This window comes from Lontra canadensis, unplaced genomic scaffold (genome assembly GCF_010015895.1).
Source record: "Lontra canadensis isolate GAN:19392208 unplaced genomic scaffold, GSC_riverotter_1.0 scaffold187, whole genome shotgun sequence".
In the NCBI taxonomy this organism is placed as follows: Eukaryota; Metazoa; Chordata; class Mammalia; order Carnivora; family Mustelidae; genus Lontra; species Lontra canadensis.
Genome location: NW_022631181.1, coordinates 1023522 through 1051417, shown reverse-complemented (window position 1 = coordinate 1051417; position 27896 = coordinate 1023522). Strand labels below are relative to the sequence as shown.

The window sequence follows — 27896 nt, the reverse complement described above, 5'->3', positions numbered from 1 at the left end:
AGGGAAGGAAACCTAAACAGCCTATAGGTGTTAAGAAAAAATACTGCTCTCCCTGGTAACCAGGGAACTACGGATTAAAATGGTCAGGTAACACTGTAGACTTATTAAAACTGGCAACAATTTAGACGTCTAATACACGTGTTGCCAAGGATGTCAGGAAACAGGAACTCACAGGACAGTCTCCTGCTGCAATACCTTTTGAGAGCAATCTGGAAACAGGTGGAGGTGAAGATGCCCACCCCTGAGCACCGGGTGGTCTGTGGGTAAGAAAGGTTCCCATGTTTTACACAGAAAGGATATTAACTGCAGCATTGCTGGGAATAGTGAAAAAAGCAGAGAGCAATTTGCTTTCCTGGTATGGAAATAAGTATCACTTACATAAAAGTTTAACCCATATAAAATAATAACCTATAATAACCTATAGACAGATAGATACACATGTAATGAAAGTACACATCCCAGGTTTGAGGAAATGGTTACCTCTGGTGAAGGAGAAGAGGAGGAAGGAAGAATGGAAATTTAGCTACATTTGTTATACTTTATTGTTTTTCAAAAACAGGAGGTATGAAACAAACAGGGCAAAATATTAACATCTGTTTAATCTTGCCGGTAACTTTGTGAGTGTCCTCTTACTTTGTTTCCTATTTTTTAAAAAAATAATTAAAATGCAATAGAGTGGAGAAACACACCAATGTATTGTTATCCTGCACCCAGGAATGTACTATTATTAACTTTACATTAAAAAATCTTCACTCCCAAGGTAAAAATGTTTGTCTATCTGAACTGTTTTATCTGAGTCCTTGCACCCTAACACTCTCCCTAGCAAACCACGTCTGGCATCTTTGACGGCAAAGTATAGTCACTAAACTTTGAACTTCCAAGGACACAAAATAATTTTTTCCAATCTGGGTTAAAAAGAGCTTTTGTTCAGATACACAGTAATTTTGAGGGCAATCTGGAAGTACTAACACAAGTTATTCTTAATTCTGAGAAGCTTATGAAATGACTTTCTTTTTAAGGTGAAAATTATACAATCCTCGTGTAAAGTTAGTGGCAGTATTGCTCAGTCAAGTCAGACATTTAAGAATAATAGTAAGCCTAGCTGCCGTTCTCGGCTTAGTGCCCACAAGTCCAAAGCATCAAAGTACTCAAGAGCCTAACGTTTTCACAGGAACTTGAATGTCATTTAAAGAGCAACTGCCACCAACTGCCCTCCTTCCTATCGAGAACAAGTACTCGTAAGAATAGCTAACACTCGGGGTGCCTGGGTAGCACAGCTGGTTAAGGGTCCAACTCTTGGTTTTTTCTGCTCAGGTCATAATCTCAGTGTCATGAGATCAAGCCCTGAGTCAGGCTCTGTGCTCAGTGTGGAGTCTGCTTGTCCCTTTCCCTATGCTCCATCCCCCCCTAAGCCCTGCTGCTTGTGTGCATGTGAGAGAGAGAACTCTCTCTCAAATAAACAAGCAAACAAATTGAATTAAAAAAAAAAAAAGCTAACACTTTTAGAATGCTTGTATTTCATGCTAGGACCTTTAGATCTTCATTCTCACAAAGCTGCTTTATGATATACAGCAACTTTATTATCCCCGTTTTCTAAATAAAGAGATGGAGTGAAGAAGGGGAGATCTGAACATCACTGACCAGCCAGCCATACAAGATTTTCATAGGGAAAGAAAATTCCCATTAGGCTACGGGTTGTGAAAAAGGCATGAAAGTCATGTTAAAATTACTGGCAGCTGGTCATCAGAAACAGAGTTAATAAAAAATGGTATCCTGCCAACAGCTGTTTCCTCTGGTTGTAACATCATCACAAATCCTTACAACAAGTAAAACAGGGAAAGTAGCATCACACTGCAGCAGAACAAAAAGGGAATCGACTAAATGTCTGATAGTGGTAAAGAACGAAAAAGGGAAGCAATGCGAGAACTGGCATTTTAAATGTGCACTGACTGTTTCACAGACAGGAGGCTCACCACACACAACTCAGGGTCAGCTATCTCGACTTCAAGGGCTTACACCACTGAACAGCTTCTTACCCATAACAAAATCAATCAAAAGAAAAGCACAACATATTTTATCCAATGAGTACATTATTAAAAGGGCAGAGCTGGGCAATTATAAACTGCTGAGAGCGCGAGTGCATGGAAACTGGAGGAAACCATACAATACTGGCCTTATATGGTAAAGATGTGGACGCATCATTTCTGAGAAACACTGTGCACGAGGATCTAGTGAAAACGCATCTCTCGTTCACACACATGACACGTCCTCATTCGTCATGCAGTGAACAGACCGAGGCATCCACGTCTAGTTGCTGGCTTGTGAAGGACCACTCAGAAGGGACACCCACTGCCAGTCATGGGGACAACACAGCTCACCTGCACCTCTAAGCAGCACATGTAAGTGAATGTTGAGGTTAGAAAAAAAGAGTTACAAGAATTTAATGCCCCCCCCTTTTTTTCAACTAAATGGTGCTTTATTTTAAGTACCACCTATCCGTTTTCCAAGACTTACATACAGATTAATTTCATTTACTAACTAGTCAGGTCACCGTCTTCTTAAGGATGTGTCACACATCAGCTGCATCATCTAGAGTATCACTCATTTTCTACCATGGAATTGCAAGTTTAGCTGAGAACAATCTGCCACCATTTAGACTCCCTGCTTTAAATAATATTTAAAAAGTTATCAATTACTTACTAGTCCCTGCCACTTGTCACAAAAGAGCTTTTATTGTACCTCTCTAGCTAAAACTCCAAGTGGTGGGAATGGCCAGCAAGTCAACTCAAGTAGCAAAATGACCAAGGTTACCAAGGGCGCTGGCCCTGTGCCTAGTTCATACACTTGTGACATATTAGTGAAATAGGTCAGGGCACTGGCTTACGGACTACCATTATCTAAAAGATCCAGCAGCCTGCCCAGGGCCCAGCAACATGAGCCCCAGGGAAAATTCAGCCTCCAAAGTGTATGTACAGCTGGCACAGGGGAGAGTGTGACAGCACAATTTCCATGTGGCTGGCCCGAGCTGAGGCTGATGGCTTTGACATGTTCCAGCCAGCAACCCTCATAGTGGCAGAAAACCACCTAGACACTAGCACTATCATTTACTCTGGGTTTGGGGAAAGTTCTCAAAATTTTCAAAACAGCCACAAAACTCAAAAGAGCTCCTGGAAACTGACGCTTCAACTAAATCCAGAGTTAGGCAACACTTTCCTCCAAAAGGCATTTTTGTGGAAGGGAAGTAAAAAGCAAAATTTAAGCACCAGTAAATACATTATCTAACTGCTCTAAGAAGGAATGTTTGTGATTTTAAATAACCTTGCAAACACATTCCTCCTGAGGCATACCAAATTCACTGTAACTCTTATGACATGACATTTCTAGTTGTTAAAGACACTTCCCATCAATTTCGATGGTAAACTGTAACTTCTGCCACTTACATATCACAGTGTATCTTACTAGTTTCTCACACCTCATGTCAAAAAGGAATCCATACTTAGAAGTGCACAAAGTGCACTCATCCTACATGCCAAGGGCAGTACTGTGCAATCAAGAAACTCTAAAGACACATGTACAGAAGTGTACAGAAGTCTTCTCACACATCTGTTCCTATAAAGGAGCTCCACTCTGCAATGTGTTTTTTTTTTTTAAGATTTTATTTCTTTATTTGACAGAGATCAAAAGTAGGCAGAAAGACAGGCAGAGAGAGAGGAGGAAGCAGGCTCCCTGCTGAGCAGAGAACCCAATGCAGGGCTCTATCCCAGGAACCTGGGATCATGACCTGAGCCAAAGGCGGAGGCTTTAACCCACTAAGCCACCCAAGCACCCCTCTGCAATGTATTTTTAAAGGAGCTGATAGTATATCAAAGGAACCTGCACACATTTTCACTCTCCCAAACTCTCAAAATTCAGCACTGGGAAGCTTGCCCACATGACTTCTGCATTCTATAAAAGATCATTCAGAATGACTGTTTCTTAACGTAACAACCACCCCCAAAGTGATAAACGTTTTCGATCCACATGTTCGCTTGCTCAGTATGAGGCTGAAGATGCTACCAAACTGGGGCTAGGGAGCATCTAGTGGGTCCTTCAAATGTGCGCTTTTGTTAAAGCCACACAGAACGCTGAGCATCAGGCTTACTGTTTCTCACAATAACCTATAGGTCTCCAAAAAGTTAATAAACTTCCACAGTGTTGAAAGGTGACACATGTTAATTCCACTAGTCAAATCAAGTATTCTCCTTTAAGATGCTCCACTTATCCCTCTTACAAGGTTTTTCTAGCTGACATCCCAGAGTTCAGTCATGCAGACCCACACTGCTCCAGGGTGTGGGCTTCTGACAGCAGTCCACACCGTCGCCCTCATCCAGTTCTGCACGGCAGCTTCCCAGCGCCTTTCCAACCTCTGATCTGCAGTCATCTCATCCAACTGCTTTGAAATCTGTGCTTATTATCCAGCCTGACTTCACTACCTTTGGATATAAATGCCTAAAAAGTCCCTCCCTATCCTGACTCAAGGAACAAGAGACAAAGATTTTCCAAACTTTCCGTCCCTACTTCATATTTATATATTTTAGGGAGAAAAAATGCTGGTAAATAACTTTATATGCCCAGAGTTCAATAACTTTATCATTCTGTTCGTACTTTAAAAGATCTTTTGTAAGGCACTGTTAATGACTCCTTACTGGCCTCAGAGTAATACCCTGAGAATTTCTGAATCTCGACAAGGAGAATGGTAAGTCAAACATGTGCTCGGAGCAAAGGAAAAGTTTTCAGCCCAAGCATAAGAGCTCCATTCACACTGTGCAGAGTTCAAAGGATGTCAACTGAAGTTTTTTTCAACTTCCTTTTTCTTCTATCAGTATTATTTATGTGGAGACATGTTCTGTTGAAATCTCTTCAGGCCCTACTGCTCCACATGAAGAAGCTACAGAGTCTGTGATCGTGGGACATAGCAGAGTGGCACAGAGAACATGACACGGACTTCTACAGCAGACCGGCAAGACTGAGATACACAATATATGTCTTGTTGACAAGCTGGCCACTGAGAGGGGCAGCTCCCCACCCGGGACTAATACAGCCTGGTGTGGTTTTACTTTAAGGGAACCAAAAGGGTAAGCAGAGGCGCCCTGGAATCAAGCACACAGATTGGGTTACCCAGTCCTGTCAAGGAAGTGAGATCCTAGAGCTGCCAGAGAGAGGCAGTGTGGCTCTGTAGAGAGCTCATTTGCCTGTGAGCAAAGAACAGGCTTTATGGGCATAAAAAAAAAAAATGCCAAGCAAATTATTTGGCATCATAGGTCCTCTTTAAAACCTGGGTCTAATACCACGTAGACCATTTTAAAAGTCTTAAGAATATGAAAGAAGTTACTGTAAAACTATGGATTTCAAAATGAGAAAGCAAAACACTGGAAGTTAACGTTTCCTTGCTCAACCACGCCTAAATATGCCATAGTGCACAGAGACACTGTATTTCCTAACAATTTGTAAAGTGAAAACCTCATCACTAGAGACACAAAATTCCACATACTTCTGGTCTGAAAATAAACACAAACTAGGAATCCAGGATGAGGTAGAACCTAGTCAACATAAAATTCAGCTCAAAAGCAAAAGCTGAAAAAGCAAAATAACTACTGACCTCAGTGCAAATACAGGAAATTAAAACAAATTGTTCAATTTCACATCAGAAAGGAGAGTAATCAGTTGCCTAACCCCCTGTATTCAGTGAATGACACTGGGGATTTCTCCCCTAGGACCCTCTGTGAATGACGAAGAACTCCAGAGCTACCCCCTTTCAGTCCAAACCCTGCAGGGGGTTACGCACAAGCTTCAGAATAAAAATCCACCCTCCTGGAAGTAGAGATGAAAACCAGAAAAATACTGTAACTTTTTTTTAAAGGTAAATGCCTTGCAGTTCTCTTCGTGCAGTAGTTATGAACAGCAGGAGGATGGGAGTAGAGACCCAGTTCTGTAGACTGTATCATTTACTCACAACTTAAAAGCTTAGCCAGATAAGAAACCCAAGTCACTGGTCCTCTAAGAAAGCCAACACGTGCTCCACCACTCACCCTCCCAGCTCCGCTTCCCCTGGACTCCACTCAGGTCCCACCCCACCAAGTACAGATATTCAACTCGGCAGCAGAAAATTTGCTACATATGGTTATAAAGGAGGCTTCTGGACAAATCAGGACTGTAGGTATTTGTCCATTAAACCCTAGGTCTATTTCAGAGTAACATGTGTTTGGAAACCTTTTCTCAACTGCTTTGCCAGACTTTGGTTATAATGTTTACACAGTGAGGGCTTTTGCTAACAGCACTTGCCTGTGTGCTCAGCACAGACTCAAGCTCCAGAAAATCAGCAAAGAGTTAAACGTTCTTTGCACTTGACTCAGTGGCTTCCCTTCACCAAATGCTCCCAGATCCCACCATTCTCTGAGCCACCAAGCAGCCAATCAAAGCAAAGGAAGGAAATTATCCTGGCCAGCTGACAGCCCCAGAGCTCTGATGGCCATATATGGTAAAAACCACTGTCAGAGCCCTGTCAGGCCTACAAGCCGGCTGCTGTGGACATATCAGCGAACTGCAGCAGCAGGAGAAGCCAGCCAAGGAAACGTACAAAGGACAGGCTGCCTGCTCATCTCCAGGGGAGGAGGACTGGGAGGGGAGGGTGGAAGCCGTCATCGGCCAGGGCACACTCTGAGTCACAACCACTCACTGTAATCAAAAATAGCCCCAGGGTACATTGTGAGGTTCCTTCTGCCAGGACTTTGTGCTCCATTGTTAACTGGGGGTGAGCAGGGTATCCCCCCTAAAAGCCCCCATAGCAAGACTGTGGAAAACAGTCACTGGGAGAAAATGAAAGGGCCCTTCTGTGGCACTTCATGTGGTAATGAGGCCGTGCAGTGCTCGTGCGGCTGGCAGCTCGTGACATAATTTGGAAGTCATTGTTCTGCACCTGGTGCCGTCCCCCTGCATCCTCCACCCCCCTAACCCCCGCCTCGCAGCCTTTCACCGCCCATACAATTGACAGTGTAAGGTGCTCCGCGCATCAGACAGCGTCTATTTCAGGAGGCAGTGAATGGGCATCCCGTGACACATCAGGACACAGGCAATGAATAAAATTCCCTGCCCGTCACACCAAAGCGACCATGTGCCAAACGCCCACATCTGTACAAAGGGCTACTGGCATTGCTACCCTTGTCCAAACTGGAGCACTGCTTTTTGTGGGAATGAAAACTGCCTGTCAGCAGTGTGCAGTAAGGGGGAGATGCAGCCAATGCAAATCCAGCAGGTGCCAGCAGTGATGGGGGCGGGGGGGGGGGGGCACAGAGAAAAGCGCCATCGGGAGACTGCCATTCCTTTTGAACTAGTCCATGAAAGAAGGCACTTATCAGCACGGTGCCTGGCGCTTAAAGGAAGCGCTCCATAATGTGAAGGGCAGCGGTTTCCTCACTGTGGCTGTCTCCTCGAGGCAGGGAACAGGTCCAGTACTTTCCAGACCTTAAGATAATTCTCAGAGCTGACAGAACCAAAGCCCTGACAAGCTAGTGTTTTTGTTATTAAGCATTCTAATGGCAGAGAAAGAAGGAATGCAAAGGATTAAGTATCAATTAGACCATAGTTTCTATACCTCTCCCACCAAAAAAAATCTTTCACACTCAGTGGGGGGAAAATGTTATTCAAAAATACAAATGTACAAATCAAATAGACCAAGAGGCCCAGGTTCTAATCCACAAAGACCCTGGAGCTCTGAGCCCACACTGAGTCTGAGCTTCAATCCCCACACCTGCAGAACACAGGTGCGACAGCAACCCTACTTGTGCATCGACTCAGACCATTTAGGAAGGGGACCCTCCAAGCACATTCTGAGGTCATTTTGGAGTCATATTCTTATGAAGATGACATGAAGTCGTTGCCTTTTCCTAAAGAAGACATAAGAAAGATGCTATGTGGATCCAGTTACAACAATATCCTAAAATGTGGAAGAGTGCTGCTTATTTTCTGGTTCTTCTCCATATAATGATGGAGGAAAACACTAATTTTGCACTATTTACAATGGACGTGATGGGACAAAAAGGACAAAAGAAATGGCTTTTCTACCAAAAAGCTATCCTTCACCTCCTCTTAATCCCTCCAGTTGAACATTCCATTTCACCAGTTTCACTGAACGCCCATCTCTACACCCAGAGATCTTAGAATCTGAGGGGGGAATGTGGCTCCCACTTCATTCTCTGTCCTGCTGGGAACTGAGCACCTCTTCAAATTCATCAGTTTAGCAAATCAGCTGAGCTCTTCTGTTTCATCCCTAGTTCCTACACGCAGGAGAAGCCTGAATTCCAGCAGAACTTTTTCTGTGACGTCTTCCTTGACTTAAGAGCCTCAGTTGGGGGGCGCCTGGGTGGCTCAGTGGGTTAAGCCACTGCCTTCGGCTCAGGTCATGATCTCAGGATCCTGGGATCGAGTCCCGCATCGGGCTCTCTGCTCAGCAGGGAGCCTACTTCCCAATCTCTCTCTCTGCCTGCCTCTCTGTCTACTTGTGATCTCTGTCTGTCAAATAAACAAATAAAATCTTAAAAAAAAAAAAAAAAAAAGAGCCTCAGTTGGAACTCATCTCTCATCACTGTGTCAGAGAACTCTATGTACACACAACGCTCCCCATCAAAGAGATCAAAGTCAACTGTTACCAAAGCTTTTTAAGACCAAGAATCCAACACAGGTCCTGGCACAAAGGAGGTACTCAAATATCTAAGGAATGAGTATGTGAACAAACGAATATGATTTTTTTAAAGTACTGTTTTAGACTTCATTAAGGCCTAAAGAACAATTAGCTCTTTATACATGCTCTGATAATATTACTGATAATTTTTTTAAAATAATCTTTACATGTAATAAATTCACTGCAAAACATTTTGAAGTACAGGTAATGATAAAGTAGAAAATAAAAACCACTGTCAGTCCCACCATCATTAACATTCCAGAGTTTTTCCCAAAAACAAATAACATAATTTGAAGTTATACATAGGACAGTGACTATGACCTCATAACACAATCTTTTTAGGTTATAGGATAGTATCATGGAACACAGGATAACCAAATCTTGCCATAAGATAAGACTGCTACTGTACAGAACCTCTTGCTACTGTATAGAACCTTTCAATTATTCATTTAAGATTTATTTAAGAATGTATCTGTATATATTTATTTTCTGTATAGAAAGTTTGAAAGATATATGCAAAGAGTGCCTAAAACTCCCAGAAGGCCTTTTAGGTGACTGTAAGTAACTCATTTATTCATGCATTGTGTGACCTAACATGATGAGTCAAGAGCTATATTCTGAGAATACATGAATTAGTTATCAAATCGCTGCTTAATAATTTACCCTAAAACTTAGCTGCTTATGAGAGTAAATATTTATTGTCTCATAGTTTGGGGGTCAGGAGTTCAGAAGCACCTTATCTGGGTGGTTCTAGCTCAGGGTTCTCATGAGTCATGTGTCAGCCGGGGCCACAGGATCCAACTTTCAAGACAGCTCACTCACAGGGTTGTCAAGCAACGCAGACGATCAGTGGAAGGTCCCATGGAACTCTCCACAGAACTGCTCAGGTCTCCTCAAAGCAGGCTGCATCCCAGAGAGACAAAGTAGAAGCCAACATGCTTCCAGTACCTAGTCTCAGAAGTCACAAGCCATCAAATCCAGCATATCCCAGTGGTTACAGAGTTCAGCCCTGTTTAATGCGGGAGGAAACCACACTACAGCATGAATAGAAGGAGGTGAGAATCTCTGGAGGCCATCCTGGAGGTCTAGCACACAAACGGCCATCTGGTTTGCATCTTCCATCCAAGTGAATGTCAAGAGATCAAGAGAATATAACTGTAATCATTCTCCCCTTATCTTTTAAGTGGCTACAAAAATATTACAGTACAATGGAATGATGCAGGACGTGGTACCAGCAGCATGGATAAGCAGCCAAGGGAAGCCAAAGGATGATTTTCACTGACTCAGTGAATCAGAAATAACATCTGAGTTGGATACTGAACAGTAAGAAGAGGTACTTAGAATTCTGACTGAAATGAATCAAGATTTCTTCAATAAATATGACAGAATAACACTCTAAAACAGACCTTGGCAGCCCAGGTTCTATGAGAAAATTAAGTCCTAATGCTCTAAGGCAGCAAATATATATGTACTGAATTAATTTCTCTCCCATGCATCTAGAAGGCATAGCATGCCCCATCCTTGAGAGAATTAAGAAAATAGTTACTGAAATGATTTTCCATGGGATTGAATTCTTTCACAAAACCCTACCTGAGAAAGACTACCAGATGAGTTGAAAAGATAGCTCACAGACATATATAAAGCCATGTTTCAAATATTCCTACACTCAGTTCCAAAAACAAATGGGAGAAAAGTAACTACGTGCAAGAAGGTACTGCACAGCCATACCAGAGAAGCTAGAAGGGGATAGTTAACCAAAAGGGCGACAGAGGCCTGGCCACACCCAGCCCTCCAGAGCCCAGCGCAGAGCTACCTCAGAGGCAGTTACTGGGAGGATGAAGTCAGCCATCGCTCCAATAGCCTAAAGTAAGAATCGTCAAGGGAGGAAGGGAGAAAGCAATTAGGGAAGATGGGAGCCCTCCGATTTGTACCCTCCACCTAAGGACTGTTAAGAGATCAAGAGCACAGAATTCTAATTAATTCCCCCCACCCTTGTTTTAAGTTAGGATTTACAGGTTCACTGTGATTTGAAGCTTTAGTGTGTATGTGCGTGTGAGCGCGTGCGCGCACAAACACACGCACCTTCCCACAAACACTGGTGTGTATGAGCCACGAGGGCTCATGACAGGGATGGGAACGCCTTATCCCACATCACCAGTGTGGCTACTCCACACAGGAGAGGCTTGTTCGTGCCCACACGGTACAGTGCACAGGGAGCTGAAACCTGTATGCTCTTGATACAAGGCAGCTTGCGTAATCGTGGGGGGAAAAACCCTCAGAGCCAAAACCACAAAGCAAACTTCTGTTCTGCAAGACTGCTATTATTCATCCTCTGAAAGACCAAATAATAAGAAAATGTATGAAGCCACACCTTGAAAGTCATGACAGCGTGGCATGCCATAGCTTGATGAGAGCATTACGAAAGAGATCCTGAACCACGTGTGCTAATCTACACCACCCCACCTCAGGGCTGAGTACCTTCTGTAGTCCTCTAGCAGCGACTTCCTACAATCCCACTTTCCCTAATAAAACCTTAACAAAAACCTCATATCCATACACTTAAATACACATCCATTCCTAAGCTTGCCTCTTGCTATCTATGTGTTTTAATGTATTTATCCCTACTACTCTTCCCACTTAAGTCCAGAGAGATCACAATTTTCCCAGAATCTAAACACAAACCTCATCAAGCAGCAATAAGCAGCCCTATTTACTGCCAACACTAACCAGCTTTGAAGAGAAATTCATGGGAGGCCATGTTTTTAAATAGGAACCTTTGTGGAAGAGTCACAATTCGTCTCAAGATCAGTACATGCATATTCGGTATTAGTAGGAACAGAGAGCCCAAAAAGCACCACCAAAACTCACCTGCCTGTTTATAACCAGAAAAAAAGGGGCTGGGGGGCATTAACAGAAGTCTCTGAGGTGGTTATTAAAAACCATGCTCATCTCCTACAATTCATGTGTAGAGGAATCCCAGACTGCTGACAACACATACTGGAGCCCAGTACATACCCAGAGCATCATTTCTTGCGATCTTAATTTCAATTATCGCTTCACACTATATGTAAGAATTTGGTTGTTTTTAGCTTTAAACAAAAGCAGCACCTCACTTTAAAACTATTTCCAAGTTATCCAGATACTGAAGTTGTAGCAAGGAAAGAGTAACACATCCATGTCCTACTACAAGTCTGTGACTGAGCCAAGCCCGTGTTCTTCCTCTGTGCCACACTGGCCCTCAGGGCTAAAATACAGACACTTTAATACACAAAATCCCACATAGTACCTGTGAACCCATCAATTATAAAAGTCATTAATACCAAGTACTGGCCTTATTTCCGATGGCTGGGCTTATTAGTTTATGCCAATGTCACCTCCTCCAAAACAAATTAGTATTTAAGGAGCAAAAAAGCCACACAGACCATATTACAGTCTGGGAAAATGACTCTTGAGGCTTCTCCAAAAACTAACACTTCTTCCAAAATGGGCAATTTTTAAAGCAACTTATTCTACCTTAATTCCTATACAACTGGTAAAAGAACAAAATACTAATGCAAGTGAAAATCAAATCATAAAAACCAGTTGGCTTAGAAACTGCATATAGGTCTCCCTTAAATGATATAAATGAAACTCAAAGCTTCCCATGGTTTGTAAAAGCAAAGATGCATGCACACAGCCTTATGTGGATGTGGAACTTCAAGACTATGTGAACTCAGAGGAAGATTAACCGTTCAAAAGTTTGTGCTTAATTGGCTTGTCCCATTTCTTGGAAGCTAAATAAGCAAATAAATCCATCAGTCTTAAATAGATCTCTCACTCTATAAAAGGGAGAATAAAAACTCAAACTCCAAAATACATCATGGTGCTCCGGTGCCTGATCTTGGCTGACCAGTTAAGGCAGCCTCTCAGATGGGCACCACAGACCCACCACACACAGCTGACGTTGAATTCAAACTCCCGATCTACGTCAGGTAAGCAGTGGTAATACTGTAATGCATTATTTGCCACTAAACAGTAATTTTCTCCACAAAAATAAAGCTGAGTAGAAAATTAAAATTTCGACTGAAGAAAAGAGTCTCCTTTAAAATGTAATCAACAGGGCACCTGGTAGCTCAGTGGGTTAAAGCCTCTGCCTTGGGTTCAGGTCATGATCCCCAGGTCATGGGATCGAGTCCCACATCGGGATCTCTGCTTGGCAGGGAGCCTGCTTCCTCTTCTCTCTCTGCCTGCCTCTCTGCCTACTTGTGATCTGTCCGTCAACTAAATAAAATCTTAAAAATAAAAAAAATAAAATGTATCAACAACTCTGTCAGTAAGAAGGTACGTGTGGAAACACTAATCAAATCTGTTCCCTAAAGGCATCCATCTACTATTTCTGTAGTGAGATGGTCCTATTGCATAATATCACATCATTCTGGCTACTAAAGTAAAAATCAGATGTTAAAATAAGTCAGTGATGAGCATCTGAAAGAAAGTAAAGTATAGAGGAATTGGAAGTTTTCCTAGTGAGAAATTTCCCTAGGAAAAAACATCAAAATAGAATGGGAAACAATACTTTGACAGAAATTCACTTTACTGTAACCATTTTCCGAATCACCCAAGCCGTTATGATGAGTACCCCTAATATACATGGCTCAGACTCATGGAGACCCAAGGTTCTCAGCAGAGTGGAAACAGCTGTAATGTGACCCAACACCTGCATCCTCACCAGTCCTGAGCCCTTATCGTTAGAACTCAGGAGTCACCAAGCTTATTTTCCTCCTAGAAGCCAACCAGAAAATAACTCTGCAGGCTCGCTTGCTCTCTCCACAGCCACCCTCCCAACCCCCCACGGATCTGCAGTCCTGGGATTTCCTGTTAAAGCAAGTACCGAATGTCATCTACAATATTCAAGAACAATCAGAAATTCACAAATCTCCTATCTTTCCCCCCATATTGGAGAGGGCTCACTGGAGGGATTAAAGTTAGGAGACTGGGAAGCCCAGTAAGGCTGAAGGTCACACATAACAACTTTCAGTAAAGATCCTTTATTTCTACCACTTACTTGCACTGCTTAGATTCTATGCTGAAACTCAGTCTTGTCCAGACTTAAAACCTCCATTGCTTGGAACATTTTCTTAAGGTCTCATCCCATTTATCATTCAAAAAACCAAGAAGTCTCCATCCTCTTGACCTCACAGGAGGAGGAGGAGAAGGAAAAGAAAGGAGGCGAAGAAGAGGAGGAAGATTAACTTAAAATTTTCTGCTCAGGGGCATCTGGGTGGCTCAGTGAGTTGAGCATCAGACTCTCGATTTTGACTCGGGTTATGATCAATTCCCGCAACAGGCTCTGCGCTGGGCGTGGAGTCTGTTTGAGATTTTTTCTCTCTCCCCCTTCCTCTGCTCTTCCCCCTGCTAACACACGTGCTCTCTCTCAATAAAATCTTTTTTAAAAATTTCTGCTTCTTTTAAAAATTGCACTTTTTGAAAAAAAAAAAAGGATGATTACTAATCAAATCATAAAATGCCTGTGCCTGCCCATGCTCACAGTATCCTTATGATAATCTCTTCATCCAGGGAAGGCACACCCAAAACAGAGTTCATCATTTTGTTTGAGGATTCTGTTAGAAAAAACTGATGTGGTTAGTGAAGTGTGTGGAATAAGCCTCAGTTATATCAGTCTAATGGTCTCCACAATCACACAAGTCTTAGGGAACTATCAATCCTCTAAGTCACTCTTATGAAATAAATCAAGATTACCAGAGGGTGCCTAAGAGAGTAGAAAAATCAGATTACTTACCTTGTGCAAAGGGAGCACAAGGAACGCTCCTCCCCCACTCGCTTCTATGATAATGGCAACAAATCTGGGATTGACAGCGCAAAAGGAACTATCCCAGGTCACTCGAGAAACCCGGATGTCATCATAACACTGGTCGTTTTTTACCGCTTGTCCAAACACATGTCGAAACTTGCTCTGTCGTACCACTCGCCTCATTGTGTCTGTGGAAGAGCAAAAAGTGCATTAAAATCCAAACGGGGGAAAAAGATCAGAATATGGCATTTTGTCTGCTCTCCTAAAAAGTAGCCAAATGGCAAACCCAAATTTCCTTGAGCAGCACATACTCAGAGAAAACAAAATGCGTCAGGGAAAGAATTACAAAGAAATGAAAAATTCCTAACTCAAGATCCAAAAACAGCTCATCAGTTTTAATTTCAGGAGAAAGATCAAGGCAAAGAATGAAGGAAAATTAGCCTTTCAGAGTTGGGTGGGAACTGGAAGATAATTCACTCCAACCTTTTCCTTTCATTGCTAAAGAAAACTCCAAAGAGAAGTCATCTGGTGAATCTGAAACTAATGCAAATCCCCCCCCAAAAGTTATGATACTGTGGCTTTTTCCTCAGTCTGCCAAGGTGATTTTTCAGTTTTTAAGCATTTTCCCCAGACATCGGCTCTCTCACGGAGGACTGTGCCCTAAGACCAGCTATGTGTAGTGGCAAATTCAAGAAACATAAGCAACCATCCTTGTCTTCAAAAGCCTTCCAACATAGGAAGAGTATCAGAGCACCTTAGAACAGGACTTCTGGTCCTAAGTGCTAACAGTTTTACCAATGCACCAGAGAGGTCAAAAGCCAGATCCTAGGAAAGAACAGCAAAGGTTTAAGCAGAAAGCAATGTGATAAAAGTGCTATTCAGAATGACAAAAGGTCTAAGAGTAGCACAGGACATATTAGATGGGAAGAAGCTATAAGCAAGGTGCTGGCTGAACTGTGGCAGTAAACCAGCCTGAGAAAGTTCCAGAATGATTATTATAGCAGTAGTAGTCAGACAGAGGAAAAGAAAAACTCAGGGAGGGGAAATGGACAGGTTTCATGTCAGAGCTGATCACTCACCACAGCCATTTCCCAAGTAACCAGGGGACTTGGGAAAGGGTAAGTGACACCAAGCTAGTGTTCCTGGGCTTCCTCGTGGGTCACTTCAGACTCCACATTCCACTAGGTATCCCAAGACATGTGCACTGAAAGCTTCGTGCGTTGGGATCGCAAGGCCTCACCTGGTCCAGGTTCCCTAGACTGCAGCCAATATAATTTTCCTGTCTGCCAATATGCAGGACATTGTGTTCATGTTGGCTAGGATAGAAGGGGCCTGGAGAAAACATGAGAGGAAATGGAACACTGTCAAACCTGACAACTCAGCTGAAAACCAGCACCCCCCGATCACCATGCAGAGGAAGGTTAACACCTGTCTACTCATGCCAAATGGGACACATGGTGGGCTGCTGCTAATTCCTTCCCTCTGATTCTCTTCCTCATGGCTCTGGGCCCACTGCTAAATGCAGAGAGAGATCATTTATACTTGCCAGAGCCTCCTTCTACCCTTCCAAGGCATGTGCAAAAGTGGCCTCTTTCCAAGCCTGGGGCATGTGGCTGGGCTGAGGCAACAAAGGCTTGGCAGGCAGCTGAGCACCCATGTTCCTCAGCCCAGCTGTTGCCAGAACTTTCCAGCTGACTACCAGGACCATACATTTAGAGCATTTGGTAGAGGAGATGGCAAAGGATTCGCTTCCACTTGGCCAGAGTCATGTCACTTGTGAAACAGTATGAGTATTTCTCAAGTTATGAATAGGTAAGACAGCTTCCACGAGCTGGTGAAAACCAAAAGAAAATCACATCCATACAGAAGTCAATGTATAGCCAGATGGTCTCCGGATCCATTTCCCTATATAGCCATCTGCACAAGTTAGCAAAAGCTAAACTCCCCACCAGTACCTTCCAGCAAGTGTTTCAAAAGTAAGTTAACAGAGAAGAAAGGAAGGGTTGTACCATATTTCAAAGAGTTATTATTGTTCATGTATGAAGTGTTTATAGATTCAAAACATAAAAATCCCAGTAGAAAGTTATACAAAGGACATGAAGAGGTAATTTACAAAAGAAATATATTTATCTCCACCCCTTCCTGAAATCCTAATAAAATGCCAGTAAAGGAAGGAAAGTAGGTAACACCAAGGACAGGAGAAAGAACACTGGAAAGAAGCCTACAAAAGAGCAAATGTGGGGGTGACTGACTGAAGAGTAAATGTGACAAGAAAATCTGGGAAGACAAAAAGCGATCACGCACATGTAACTAACTGAAGTGTGAATGTTCTCCACTCAGCTGAGGGCCTCAGAAGGAGAGGCTCACAAAAGGATGCCTGCCGAAGCCCACAGTGAAACCCCAGAGCACTCGGAAGAAAAGCTGTGTTATCTCTGAAGACAGGGATGTGGAAAACAGGCTGCAGAGAAAATTGAGTGAAAGCCTAAATTAAGAGCAGCTAGATACTCAGATACCCTCCTCCAGTGCTGCACAGTGAGGGGACTGCCCCTCGCCAGCCTCAGCAGAAGCCAGGCTGCAGGCCCTGGGTAAAACATCAGCAAGCACAGGTGAGCACAGGTATGAGCAAGCACCACCTACCACCTGGGTCTGTACAGCCGGGTCCCGGCCTTTGTTCTTGGGCTCCCAGAGAACACCAGCTGCCAAGTCTGGGTACTACCCACCCCACTGTTGTGCAGATGAGACCTCACCTCCCTCTGTGAGCTCCACCACTCAATCAGCCCCTCCACCCGCACAAGGTATCAGGTCAGCTTTTTGTGCCACCTTGGAAATATGAATGGACATCTTGAGGAGGGCCTTTAACTTAAAAAAGAGAGACAACTTTCCCTCTTTACTCAAATAGGCTAGATACCATCTAATCTCACCAACAATATGAATATAAATATATAAAGTGCTTCGAATGTCCTCAGTGAAAGACATTATGCAAATCTGCTGGCTGACATCCATACTAAAACACCTTTAGAAGTCATTTCTGTATTACGCATGGTGACAACTTACTTTCATCCAAACCACAAGGAGTCAGAATGATACACAGGTTCTTTTGCTCCAACCATGGAGAAGAGTGGTAGCTACACAGCAGAGTCAGTGAGAAAAGGCAGTACTTCCAGAGCTCTATGCTGATGGAAGCCACGTCTGTCCAAGTGGAACTTGAGGGACAGTATGAGCCCATTTACAATCAAGGTCGAACCTGACCTGGGGTCAGCTGTCCACACGTGGCACAGCTGCTTTTGCTGAATACTACAGGGAAAAGCAATTTAGAGGGCAGGCTCCAGAGTCAGACAGCCCTGTGAGTGAGAGGCATAGGTCTATCATTTACTTCCTGGCCAAGGTTCAACAGGGCAAGTCAGTGTCAGATTCTCTATCTGAAAATGGGTACAACACGTATGAAGTTAAAGTTATTATTAAATGAGCACTTGGTATGAGGATTGTAGCAGGAGATTAATACGTCAGAGCACCTTGTATGGTTAGAGACACATAACTACGCAGTAAATGTCAGCTATTGTTACTATCCTAGAACTTGACATAAAATCATTCAGATTAAGATCCTAGTTTTGCCACTTATTAGCGAATTATTTAATCTTTCTGAGCTTCAGTTTCCTCTTCTATAAAATGAAGGGACTAATACCTATAATAATTAAAAGCATCATCTGACAAAGCCTAGGTCCAGAAGGTTTCGTCACTGAAGCCTATCAAATATTTACAGAATTAACACCAATTCTTCACAAATTCTTCCAAAGAACAGAACACCTCCAAACTAATTTTGTGAGGGCAGTATTACTCTAATACCAAAATCAACGAAAGATATCACAAGAAAACTACATCAATGTCTCATGAATACAGGGCACCTGGGTGGCTCAGTGGGTTAAGCCTCTGCCTTCAGCTCAGATCATGGTCCTGGGACTGAGGCCGCATCAGGCTCTCTGCTCGACAGGGTGCCTGCTTCCCCCTCTCTGTCTGCCTGTCTCTATGCCTACGTGTGATCTCTCTGCCAAATAAATGAATAAAATCCTTAAAAAAAAAAAAAAAGTCTCATGAATACAGATGCAAAAACCCTCAGCAAAATACTAGCAGACCAAATCTACCAACCTATAAAAAGGATTATATACCATGACCAAGTGGGACTTGCCCTAGAAATGCAAGGTAGGGTCAACATCTGAAAATCAAATAATGTAACATATCAATCAAATAAAAAAAAACATTGTACAATCATCTCACACAGAAAAGCACTGGACAAAATCCAACACTTTCCTGATAAAAACACTCAACAAAGTAGGAATATAAGGAAATTTCCTCAAATTTATGAAAACAAAAAACAAAACAAAACCCAGAGGTAACACAGTATTCAATGATGAAAGATGCCTTCTCTCCACGATCGCAAACCAGACAAGGATGTCTACTTTTGCCATTTCTATGCAGTGATGTGCTAAAGGTTCTGGCAGGATAATAAGAAAAGAAAAAGAAATAAAGGCATTCAGATTGAAAAGGAAGAAATGAAACTATCTCTGAACAAAGATGACATGATCTTACATATAGAAAATCCTAAGAAATCTACTAAAAAACTATTTGAGTAAGTTCAGCAAGGTTGCAGGATAAGAGATCAATATATAAGAATCAATTGTATTTTTATACACTCTTAGCAATCTGAAAATGAAATTAAGGAAACAATTCCATTCACAACCGTATCAGAAAGAATAAAATACTTAGGAAGTAGGTGAAAAACTACAAGACACTGCTCAAAGAAATTAAGAAGACCTCAATTAAATGGAAAGACATCCAGAGTTGATGGATCAGAAGACTTAACATTAACATAACAATACTCCCAGGAAGCCTGGCTGGCTCAGTTGATAGAGCAAAGAACACCTAATCTCAGGATTATGAGTTCAAGCCCCCACAGTAGGCATGGAGCCTACTAAAAGGGAAAAAAAAAAGTAACACTCCCCCAACTGATCAACAGATTTAATGCAATCCCTATCAAAATCTCAGCTGACGGGGTGCCTGGGTGGTTTAGTGGGTTAAAGCCTCTGCTTTTGGCTCAGGTTGTGATCCCAGGGTCCTGGGATTGAGCCCCCACATCTCGGGCTCTCTGCTCAGCGGGGAACCTGCTTCCCTTTCTCTCTGCCTGCCTCTCTGCCTACCTGTGATCTCTGTCAAATAAATAAATAAAATCTTAAAAAAAAAAAAATCTCAGCTGACTTCATAGAAATTAACAGATTCTAAAATTCATATGAAATTGCAAGGGACCCTCAAATAACCAAAACAACCTTGAAAAAGAACAAATTAGGAAGACCCATACTTTCTGACTGCAAAACTTATTACAAAGCAATGAAAATCATGACAGGGAGTTACAAGAAGGACGGACATATAAATCAATGGAACGAAATTTGAAGTCCAGAAATAAATTCATACATCTTTGGTCAAGTGATTTTCAACAAGTCTGCTAAAACCATTGGATGAGGAAAGAACAGTCTTCAACAGAAGGTGCTGGGACCACTGGACAGCCATATACAAAAGAAATTGGACCCTGTCCTACACCATATAAAATAATTAACTCAAACGGATCAAAGACATAACTGTAAAAGAATTAAAACTATGAAACTCTTGGAATTAAACACAGAGGTAAACCTTTATGACCTTGGATCTGACAAACAATTCTTAGATATGACACCACCAAAAGCATAAGCAACAAAATAAAAAGTAGATAAACTGGATCTTATCAAAGTTAAAATCCTCTGTGCTTCAAAAGATATCATCAAGAAAGTGAAAAGACAATCCACCAGAATGGAAGAAATTTTTTGCAAATCATGTATCTGATAAGGCACCTGCATCTAGACTATAGGAATTCCTACAATTCAATAATAGACAAGTAATCCAATTTAAGGGGGGCAAAGAACTTGAATAGGTATTTTTCCAAAGAAGATATACAAATGTCCAATAAGCACATTTAAAGATACTGGACGTCATTAGTCATTAAGGAAATGTAAATCATAACCACAAAGAAGAATCACTTCACGCCACTAAGATGGCTAGAATCAAAAAGTCAGAGAAGAACAGGTGTTGATGAGGATGCAGAGAAATCAGAAGCCTATTAGCAGAATATAAAATAGTAGAGCTATTCTGGAAAGCAGTCTTGCAGCTTTTGAAATGCTTAAACAGCTACCACATGACCCAGAAATCCACTCCTAGAAATACACCCCAAAGAACTGAAAACAGGTATTTACAAATATTTACAAGTGAATGTTCTTGGCAGTATATTCACAAACTGCCAAAGGGAAGAAACAACCCATAGGTTGGATACTCATTAATGAATGGGAAAACAAAATGTGATATAACCATACAATGAAATATTATTTAGCAATAAAAAGGAATGAAGCAGTAACAGACACTACAACTTGGTGGAACCTTGAAAATATCATGTTGAGTAAATCACAAAATATCAATCACAAGTCTACGTTTTTATGATTCCATTCATATGAAAGTCCAGAAGAGGCAAACTGACAGATAAAGAAAGTAAATTAGTGGTTGTTTGATGCGGGGGGGGGGGGGGGGATGATAACAGGGGAATAAAAGGTTATAGCTAACAAGTACAGGAAACTTTCTGAAGTGATGAAAATGTTCTAAACTCAACCATGGTGATAGCTGTACGTATTTGTGAATACATATACTAAAAACCACTGAACTGTATGCTTTAAATGGGTGAAATGTATGCTATGTGAATTACAGCTGACCCTTGAACAACATGGGTTTCAACAGCATGGGTGCACTTGCAGATTTTCTTCAATAAATACAGTACAGGACTGTAAATGTATTTCCTCTTCCTTATAATTTTCTAGTGACACTTCTTTTCTCTAGCTTACTCTACTGTAAGAATACAGAATATAACACAGAACACACAAAATATGTATTAATTGACTGCTTATGTTATTGGTAAGACTTCCAGTCAAGAGTAGGCTGTAAACAGTTAAGTTTTGGGGCAGTCAAAAGTTATATACAGATTTTTTACTTCACAAGGGGTCCATGTTGTTCGAGAATCAACATGTATCTCAACAAAACGGTTTTTAAAAATAACTGCACAGTACCTAGCACAGACTCTGAAGCATAGTAAGCACTGTCCAATAAATGTTAACCATTATTATTGAAGAGTCCCCTAATAGGTTTCTCTAACTGAGGGAAAAGAACCCATCAATTCCTGGGCCAAGAGTTTAACTTTCACATAAGAGAACTAGTATCAGTTATCATGAGACCTTCACAAAATTTTATGTTCACCTATCTTAGCACAGTATTTACTACATTTTGATGTCCCCCCAAAGGAAAAATAAGATCTATCTCAACTTCTCAATTCCCCTGCATTATCAAATGGCATTAGTATTTTACTGTTGTTTTAAGTGCTCAGCTATGCATTTCCAAATTAAGATGTCATATCATCCAACCAAAGGAGTTATTTTATTAAATAATCTTATCCTAAATTATACAACTAAAGTATCCCCCAAAACTAAAACACTTTATAAAGAAATCAAATTTTCAATTAAATTAAGCAGAAAAAAATCCTAAACTAATACAACAGACACCAAGTCCAAGGAAATACTAGGTATAATTTTAAATTTCTTGTCAGAGTTCAACCTTGGAGAAATTGCCTGCTCATTAGGTCTTTCAAGTATAAACTCTTAAAAATGTGTACGGCCTTTTCTTTGCAATTACAGGATCATCAACAGCAGTAGAGAGAGAAGATGTAGCATTAAGTCATTCACTAAGCAACCCAAAGAAATGTTTACAGACTTCAAAATAAATTGACTTTAGATGTGAGAAAATGCGACATGGTTTCTAATTTCCACAAAATGTAGGAATTACAAACCTCACCTAAACCCTTACAATATGAAAATTATCATTCTACCTACATTTCTAACAAGACGGGATTATCCTAAATGGTTTTCATTATAATAAAAACTGATGACTTTGAAAGACAATATGAGAACACGTTGAGAGCAGAGGCTCAACTATGAAATGCTCTCTGTAAAATTTAATTGAAACACCTACTTTATTTTATTTTAATTTTATTTTTAAAGATTTATTTATTTGAGAGAGAGAGAGAGCAGATCACAAGTAGGGGGAGCAGTAGGTGGAGAAGCAGACTCTCTGTTGAGCAGGGAGCCCCACACAGGACTCAATCCCAGAACCCTGGGATCATGACCTGGATGGAAGGCAGATGCTTATCCAACTAAGCCACCCAAGGGCCCTGGGAACCCCACATCTCTACTGCCCAAGTCCCCAAGTAATACTGAAGGCCAAGAAAGAGGATTATTAGGCCTTGACTGGCCAGTGACTATCACAATAAATTTATTTTTAAAAATTTTTAAAATCTTTCCTGTGGTTGCCATGCTGCACTTTATATCCCCAAGGCTTATTTATCTTATAACTGAAGTCTGTACCTTTTGATCACCTTCACCCATTTCAACCACCTCCCCCCTCCCCCAAGTTCTGGCAATCACTGTTCAGTTTCTATGAGTTCTGCTCTGGTTTTGTTTCTTTTTGTTTTCAAAACCCACATAAGTGGTGGCATCTGGGTGGCTCAGTCAGTTAGGGATCCGATTCTTGATCTCAACTCAGGTCAAGATCTCAGGGTTATGAGAGAGCCCCATGTCAGGCTCTGTGCTCAGCAGGGAGTCGGGTTGAGACTCTCTCTCTCCCTCTGCTCCCCCACTCCATGTGCACAATCTCTCTAAAATAAATCTTTAAAAAAAAACATGTAAGTGATATCATATAGTATTTGTCTTTCTCTGTGACTCATTTCACTTAGCATAATACCCTCAAGATCCACCCATGTTGTCACAGATGGCAGAATTTCTTTTTATGACTGAACAATATTCTATTATATATATACATATACATACCCATACATACATATGTGTATTTTATAGACCTATATTCAGCAGATGAATTGATAAAGGAGATGTGGTATATGTGTACACACACACACACACCTTTATCAATTTATCTGTCCAAGGACACAGGTTGTTTCCAATTCTTGCTATTACAAGTAAGGCTAAAATGAACATGAGGGTACGTATACCTTTTCAAGATAGTGATTTCATTTCTTTTGGATAAACACCTAGAAGTGGAATCACTGGATAAGGTAATTTTAATTTTTTGAGGGCCCTCCATAGTGGCTGCACAAATTTACATTCCATTTTCTTTCCATAATGGCTGCACAAAATTTATATTTCCACAAAGATTTCCGATGAGTTGATAATATACTGTTTTTGCTTCAAATTAAAAAAAAAACTAAAAGCTAACTACTGACATTCACAATACTTAACAGCTCATCTAAGGAAACAAAAAAAAATTTTCTTTACATGTTGGGTGATCATCTTAACCAAGAACAAGCTCTTAAAAATAAGCCTATCTCTGTGGCTTAGGGACTTATTTTATCTTTTAAAGATTTTATTTTTAAAAGTAATCTCCATACCCAACATGGGGCTTGAACTCACAACTCTAAGATCAAGAGTTGCATGCTGTACGTATTGAGCCAGCCAGGTGTCCCAAACTTACATTATAAGTGTCAGAGGAAAGTTTGCAAAAAGTCATACTCAGAATAAAACTTGCCATCTTACAGTCAGTGATTAATCCTTAACCTCTACGAGAGTGTAAAGTCTCAATTAAGGTACTGCCAAGTTATATCTAGAAAATTTTTTCATAGGCCATATAAGAAATGTGTTGGGTGGGGCGCCTGGGTGGCTCAGTGGGTTAAAGCCTCTGCCTTCAGCTCGGGTCGTGATCCCAGGGTCCTGGGGTCGAGCCCTGCACTGGGCTCTCTGCTCGGCAGCGAGCCTGCTTCCCTTCCTCTCTCTCTGCCTGCCTCTCTGCCTGCTTGTGATTTGTCTGTCAAATAAATAATAAATAAATAAATAAAAATTAAAAAAAAAAAAGAAATGTGTTGGGTGTTAGATGAAAAAATGTAGACAAGACAGGCTGTTTATACTGTAATGGTACCAAATGAAATACACTCAAAACACCTGAGTAAATGTTACATTTTCTCTATTCTGTCTACTTCCATCCATCTCATAAAAAAATGACCACAATTTTGACATTTTCCTGTTTATTGAGAAGTTATCTGTTTAAAGATTCCAGCAGATGTATTTCTATGGTTCATATGAAAGGAAACACATCCTGCTAGGAACACATACAGGAAAACCCCTACTAGTAGCAAAATCCTGCCCAGCACATTTGCTGATACTGTTCCAGAGCATCAATTACCCCAGTGCTCACAGAGTGTTTTTTTGCCAGCAGCAACCACAGGAAGACTCCAGAATGTCCCAAAAGGGAAAGAACATGTTCTAAGTTGTTGCTTTAATGGCAGGCACTTTTCAATGTGGGAGAGATTGAATGCATTATTTAAAAGAAAATGACAAGTAAGATCGCAGATGAGGAAACAAATGTCGTAAAAACAGCTATTTAAATGGCAATACAAATAGTTAAAATTGCTTTTAGGAAGCCGGAAATGGAATATGTGAGCCTATGTAGAATAGACATTCACAAGAGAGCAGACACGCAAACCAAATATGGGAGGTGCTCCGATTAAATACAAAAATTCAACATTCACCAATTGTGGACATGAGATGACCGAGGTGTTTTGAATTTTCTTAAATAAAATCTACCAGTGACACTTGAATGCATCTAACAAATCATTTTAACTGCAGCCAATTCTTAATTAACAGATTCATAAATGACACATTCCAAGAAAAAAAATATGCCAAAATTTACCTACTTGAACAGAAGTTGTTTTAAAAAAGGAAAAAGACCACATGCAACATTTCTTACAAAGCACAAAAGAAAGTCATATACACAACAGAACTCATACACGGCAGCTATGGCTAAAAGAGATGTGGACTCCACTGATGACACTGAGGTGCTGGGAAAAAAAAACCCACCTTTTTCCCCCCTAGAAAAACAGCTGACCACTTAAGACAACGGACTGCAAGTACGGAACAGCCTTGATGTTGGTTCAAATTTATTATGACATCAAGAATGGTAAGAACAAAGGGGGAAATTCACCCTCATTCCTGCCTTCCAAGTACTTTCCTCCCATTACCATTATTCATACAGGTAATGGGCAAAATACCAAGAAGGAGGCATCGATTATAAATGTACTTTGTTTCAATTCAGTGACCCATTATCATTTTAGTTTTTAAATCTTTCCAGGAAAGAACAAAAAGAAAACACAAGATCCACCAAGAAGCATCCAGACTCAGTCCTCACAGAAGCCTGGGGTGGAAAATGTTCCAAAGCTCATCAATTCCAGGCCCTTCATTTTCGGCACAGAAACATTATGCGACTTGCCCAAAGATAAAAGACCTCTAGAGAGACACAATGACCTTGAACCACAAAATACAGGGCAGTTCAACTTTCCGCCCCCTGAAGTTTCATACTTTTTCAATGATAAACTCCCCATCATACATACAATTTGGCTTTCCCACGTCAGCCAATATGCCACTCAGGGCTCTTCTGCGGCGGCGCTGCCTCAACAGTTCACAGTTCCACTTGGCCTGTTTGTGCGATTTTTAAATATGAAATCGCATTTTGCTCACGTTTTGTAAAAATATAGAAACTGGCTGTAAACATTCAAAGACTGAGAGACAAACAGCTTTAAATAGGCCAAAAGAAACAAATCTTTACTTCCGACTGAAAACCCTTAGGCTTAATGCCAGAGGACTATGCACTTTTTTGTCTAAGAGAAATGCACAAAAGGACACACATAAAAAGCTAGAATCTATATATCAAGGGCAACTTCTAAAAGGCAAGGTATAGTAAACAGGTTTATACTTCTTAAAGCTTTCTAAGAACTCCTACTTTTACCTTTTGCAATTCTGTAGTCATTTTATGAAGCCGTTAGAGAAAGAAGCGAAGGACCCCTGATGGTGACATAAACACTCACTGACTGATGACCTGGAGTAGAATGGGAAGCTATGAAAACAACTGCTAAAAATGAAGTCTGACGAGAAGTGAAATGAGCTACAGAACATAAATCAAATCACCACAAAGGGGCGCCTGGGTGGCTCAGTGGGTTAAGCCGCTGCCTTCGGCTCAGGTCATGATCTCAGGGTCCTGGGATCGAGTCCCGCATCGGGCTCTCTGCTCAGCAGGGAGCCTGCTTCCCTCTCTCTCTCTCTGCCTGCCTCTCTGTCTACTTGTGATCTCTCTCTGTCAAATAAATAAATAAAATCTTAAAAAAAAAAAAAAAATCACCACAAGGTATACTTCAAACATCTCACAATCTCATGTCAACTATACCTCAATAAAGCCAAAACTTTAAAAATGAAATCAGCATATGAACAGCAAAATAGCAACAAATAAAATGCAAAAAATAAAAATCTTCAAATTAACTCTCACACTTGAATTAAAGAGAGACCCTTTATCAACTAAATGATGCCCTAATAGGACCTCTCACTTAAAATATAATAAATAATAATATGACATTACAGAAATTTTACAGGTGCTAAAACATGAGATTATAAGGTATTAGGGGCCATCTCCAGCTCTTCAACAACAGAAGTATATTTTTGTTACTGCACTACCAAAATAAGAGCAGATTGTTTCCTACGGTCATGTGCAAGGATGACACGTTCACTATTCCTCATATTCTCCCAATTTGCTGCTTATCACCAGCATCTTCATAAACACAACCACCTCTCCCCATCCCTGCGGCTTTGAAAAAAGAATTGCGTAAGAAACCTCCATCACAGAGACGGAGAGACAGGCAGAGAACACTGCCCAGAGAACACTGCCGATCAGAATCAGAGGCTACACCACCTCCCTCAAGCGTACCACAGGAGACTAGACTCAGAAGCTAAACCTCTTCTCATCAAAGAGCCAAATTAGTCCCAAGAGTTCTCATATCAACCGCAGAACTTTTACAGACATGACTGACCCAGCAATCTCACTTAAAAACTAATGATAAATGTGTTTCGAAATACTCTTTCTGTACCGATGACCTACTTCTCTTATCAACAACTGGTGAAAAGCACACTGTATGACTGTTCAAACTTGCTAAGTCTGTTTCTCGCACTTAGTCAGATGGAGTTACTCTTGGGATAAAATTTTAGTAATTCTTTACCACTATACTTGTATCAGGAAACAAAATTACTGGATTCCCAGATCTTTGAGGTTTTTTTAAAAAGACATTTTTATGAAGATCTTCGTAAGGGTAGGCATAGACAAAACGAGCAATGTCAAAAAAACAAAGTAATCACCTTTCACTGAAGAATCTGTCTTCCCTTTTTAATACCCTATACCCTGGGCAGTGACAAAACATTTACTTTTGACAATGCTTTAAGGGAACAG

The 27896-nt window shown here is 41.1% G+C and overlaps 1 protein-coding gene across 2 annotated transcripts in view; it reads right to left on the bottom strand.

Moving 5' to 3' along the window:
- The window catches only part of CORO1C (coronin 1C), a 76407-nt gene that overhangs the window by 33313 nt on the left and 15198 nt on the right, over positions 1 to 27896 (bottom strand). For both annotated transcript variants that reach the window (XM_032847370.1, XM_032847372.1), the window contains exon 2: positions 14496 to 14695. In XM_032847370.1, coding sequence (XP_032703261.1) covers positions 14496 to 14690 — 195 coding nt within the window. In that variant the 5' untranslated portion in view covers positions 14691 to 14695. The remainder of the gene's footprint in view (positions 1 to 14495; positions 14696 to 27896) is intronic.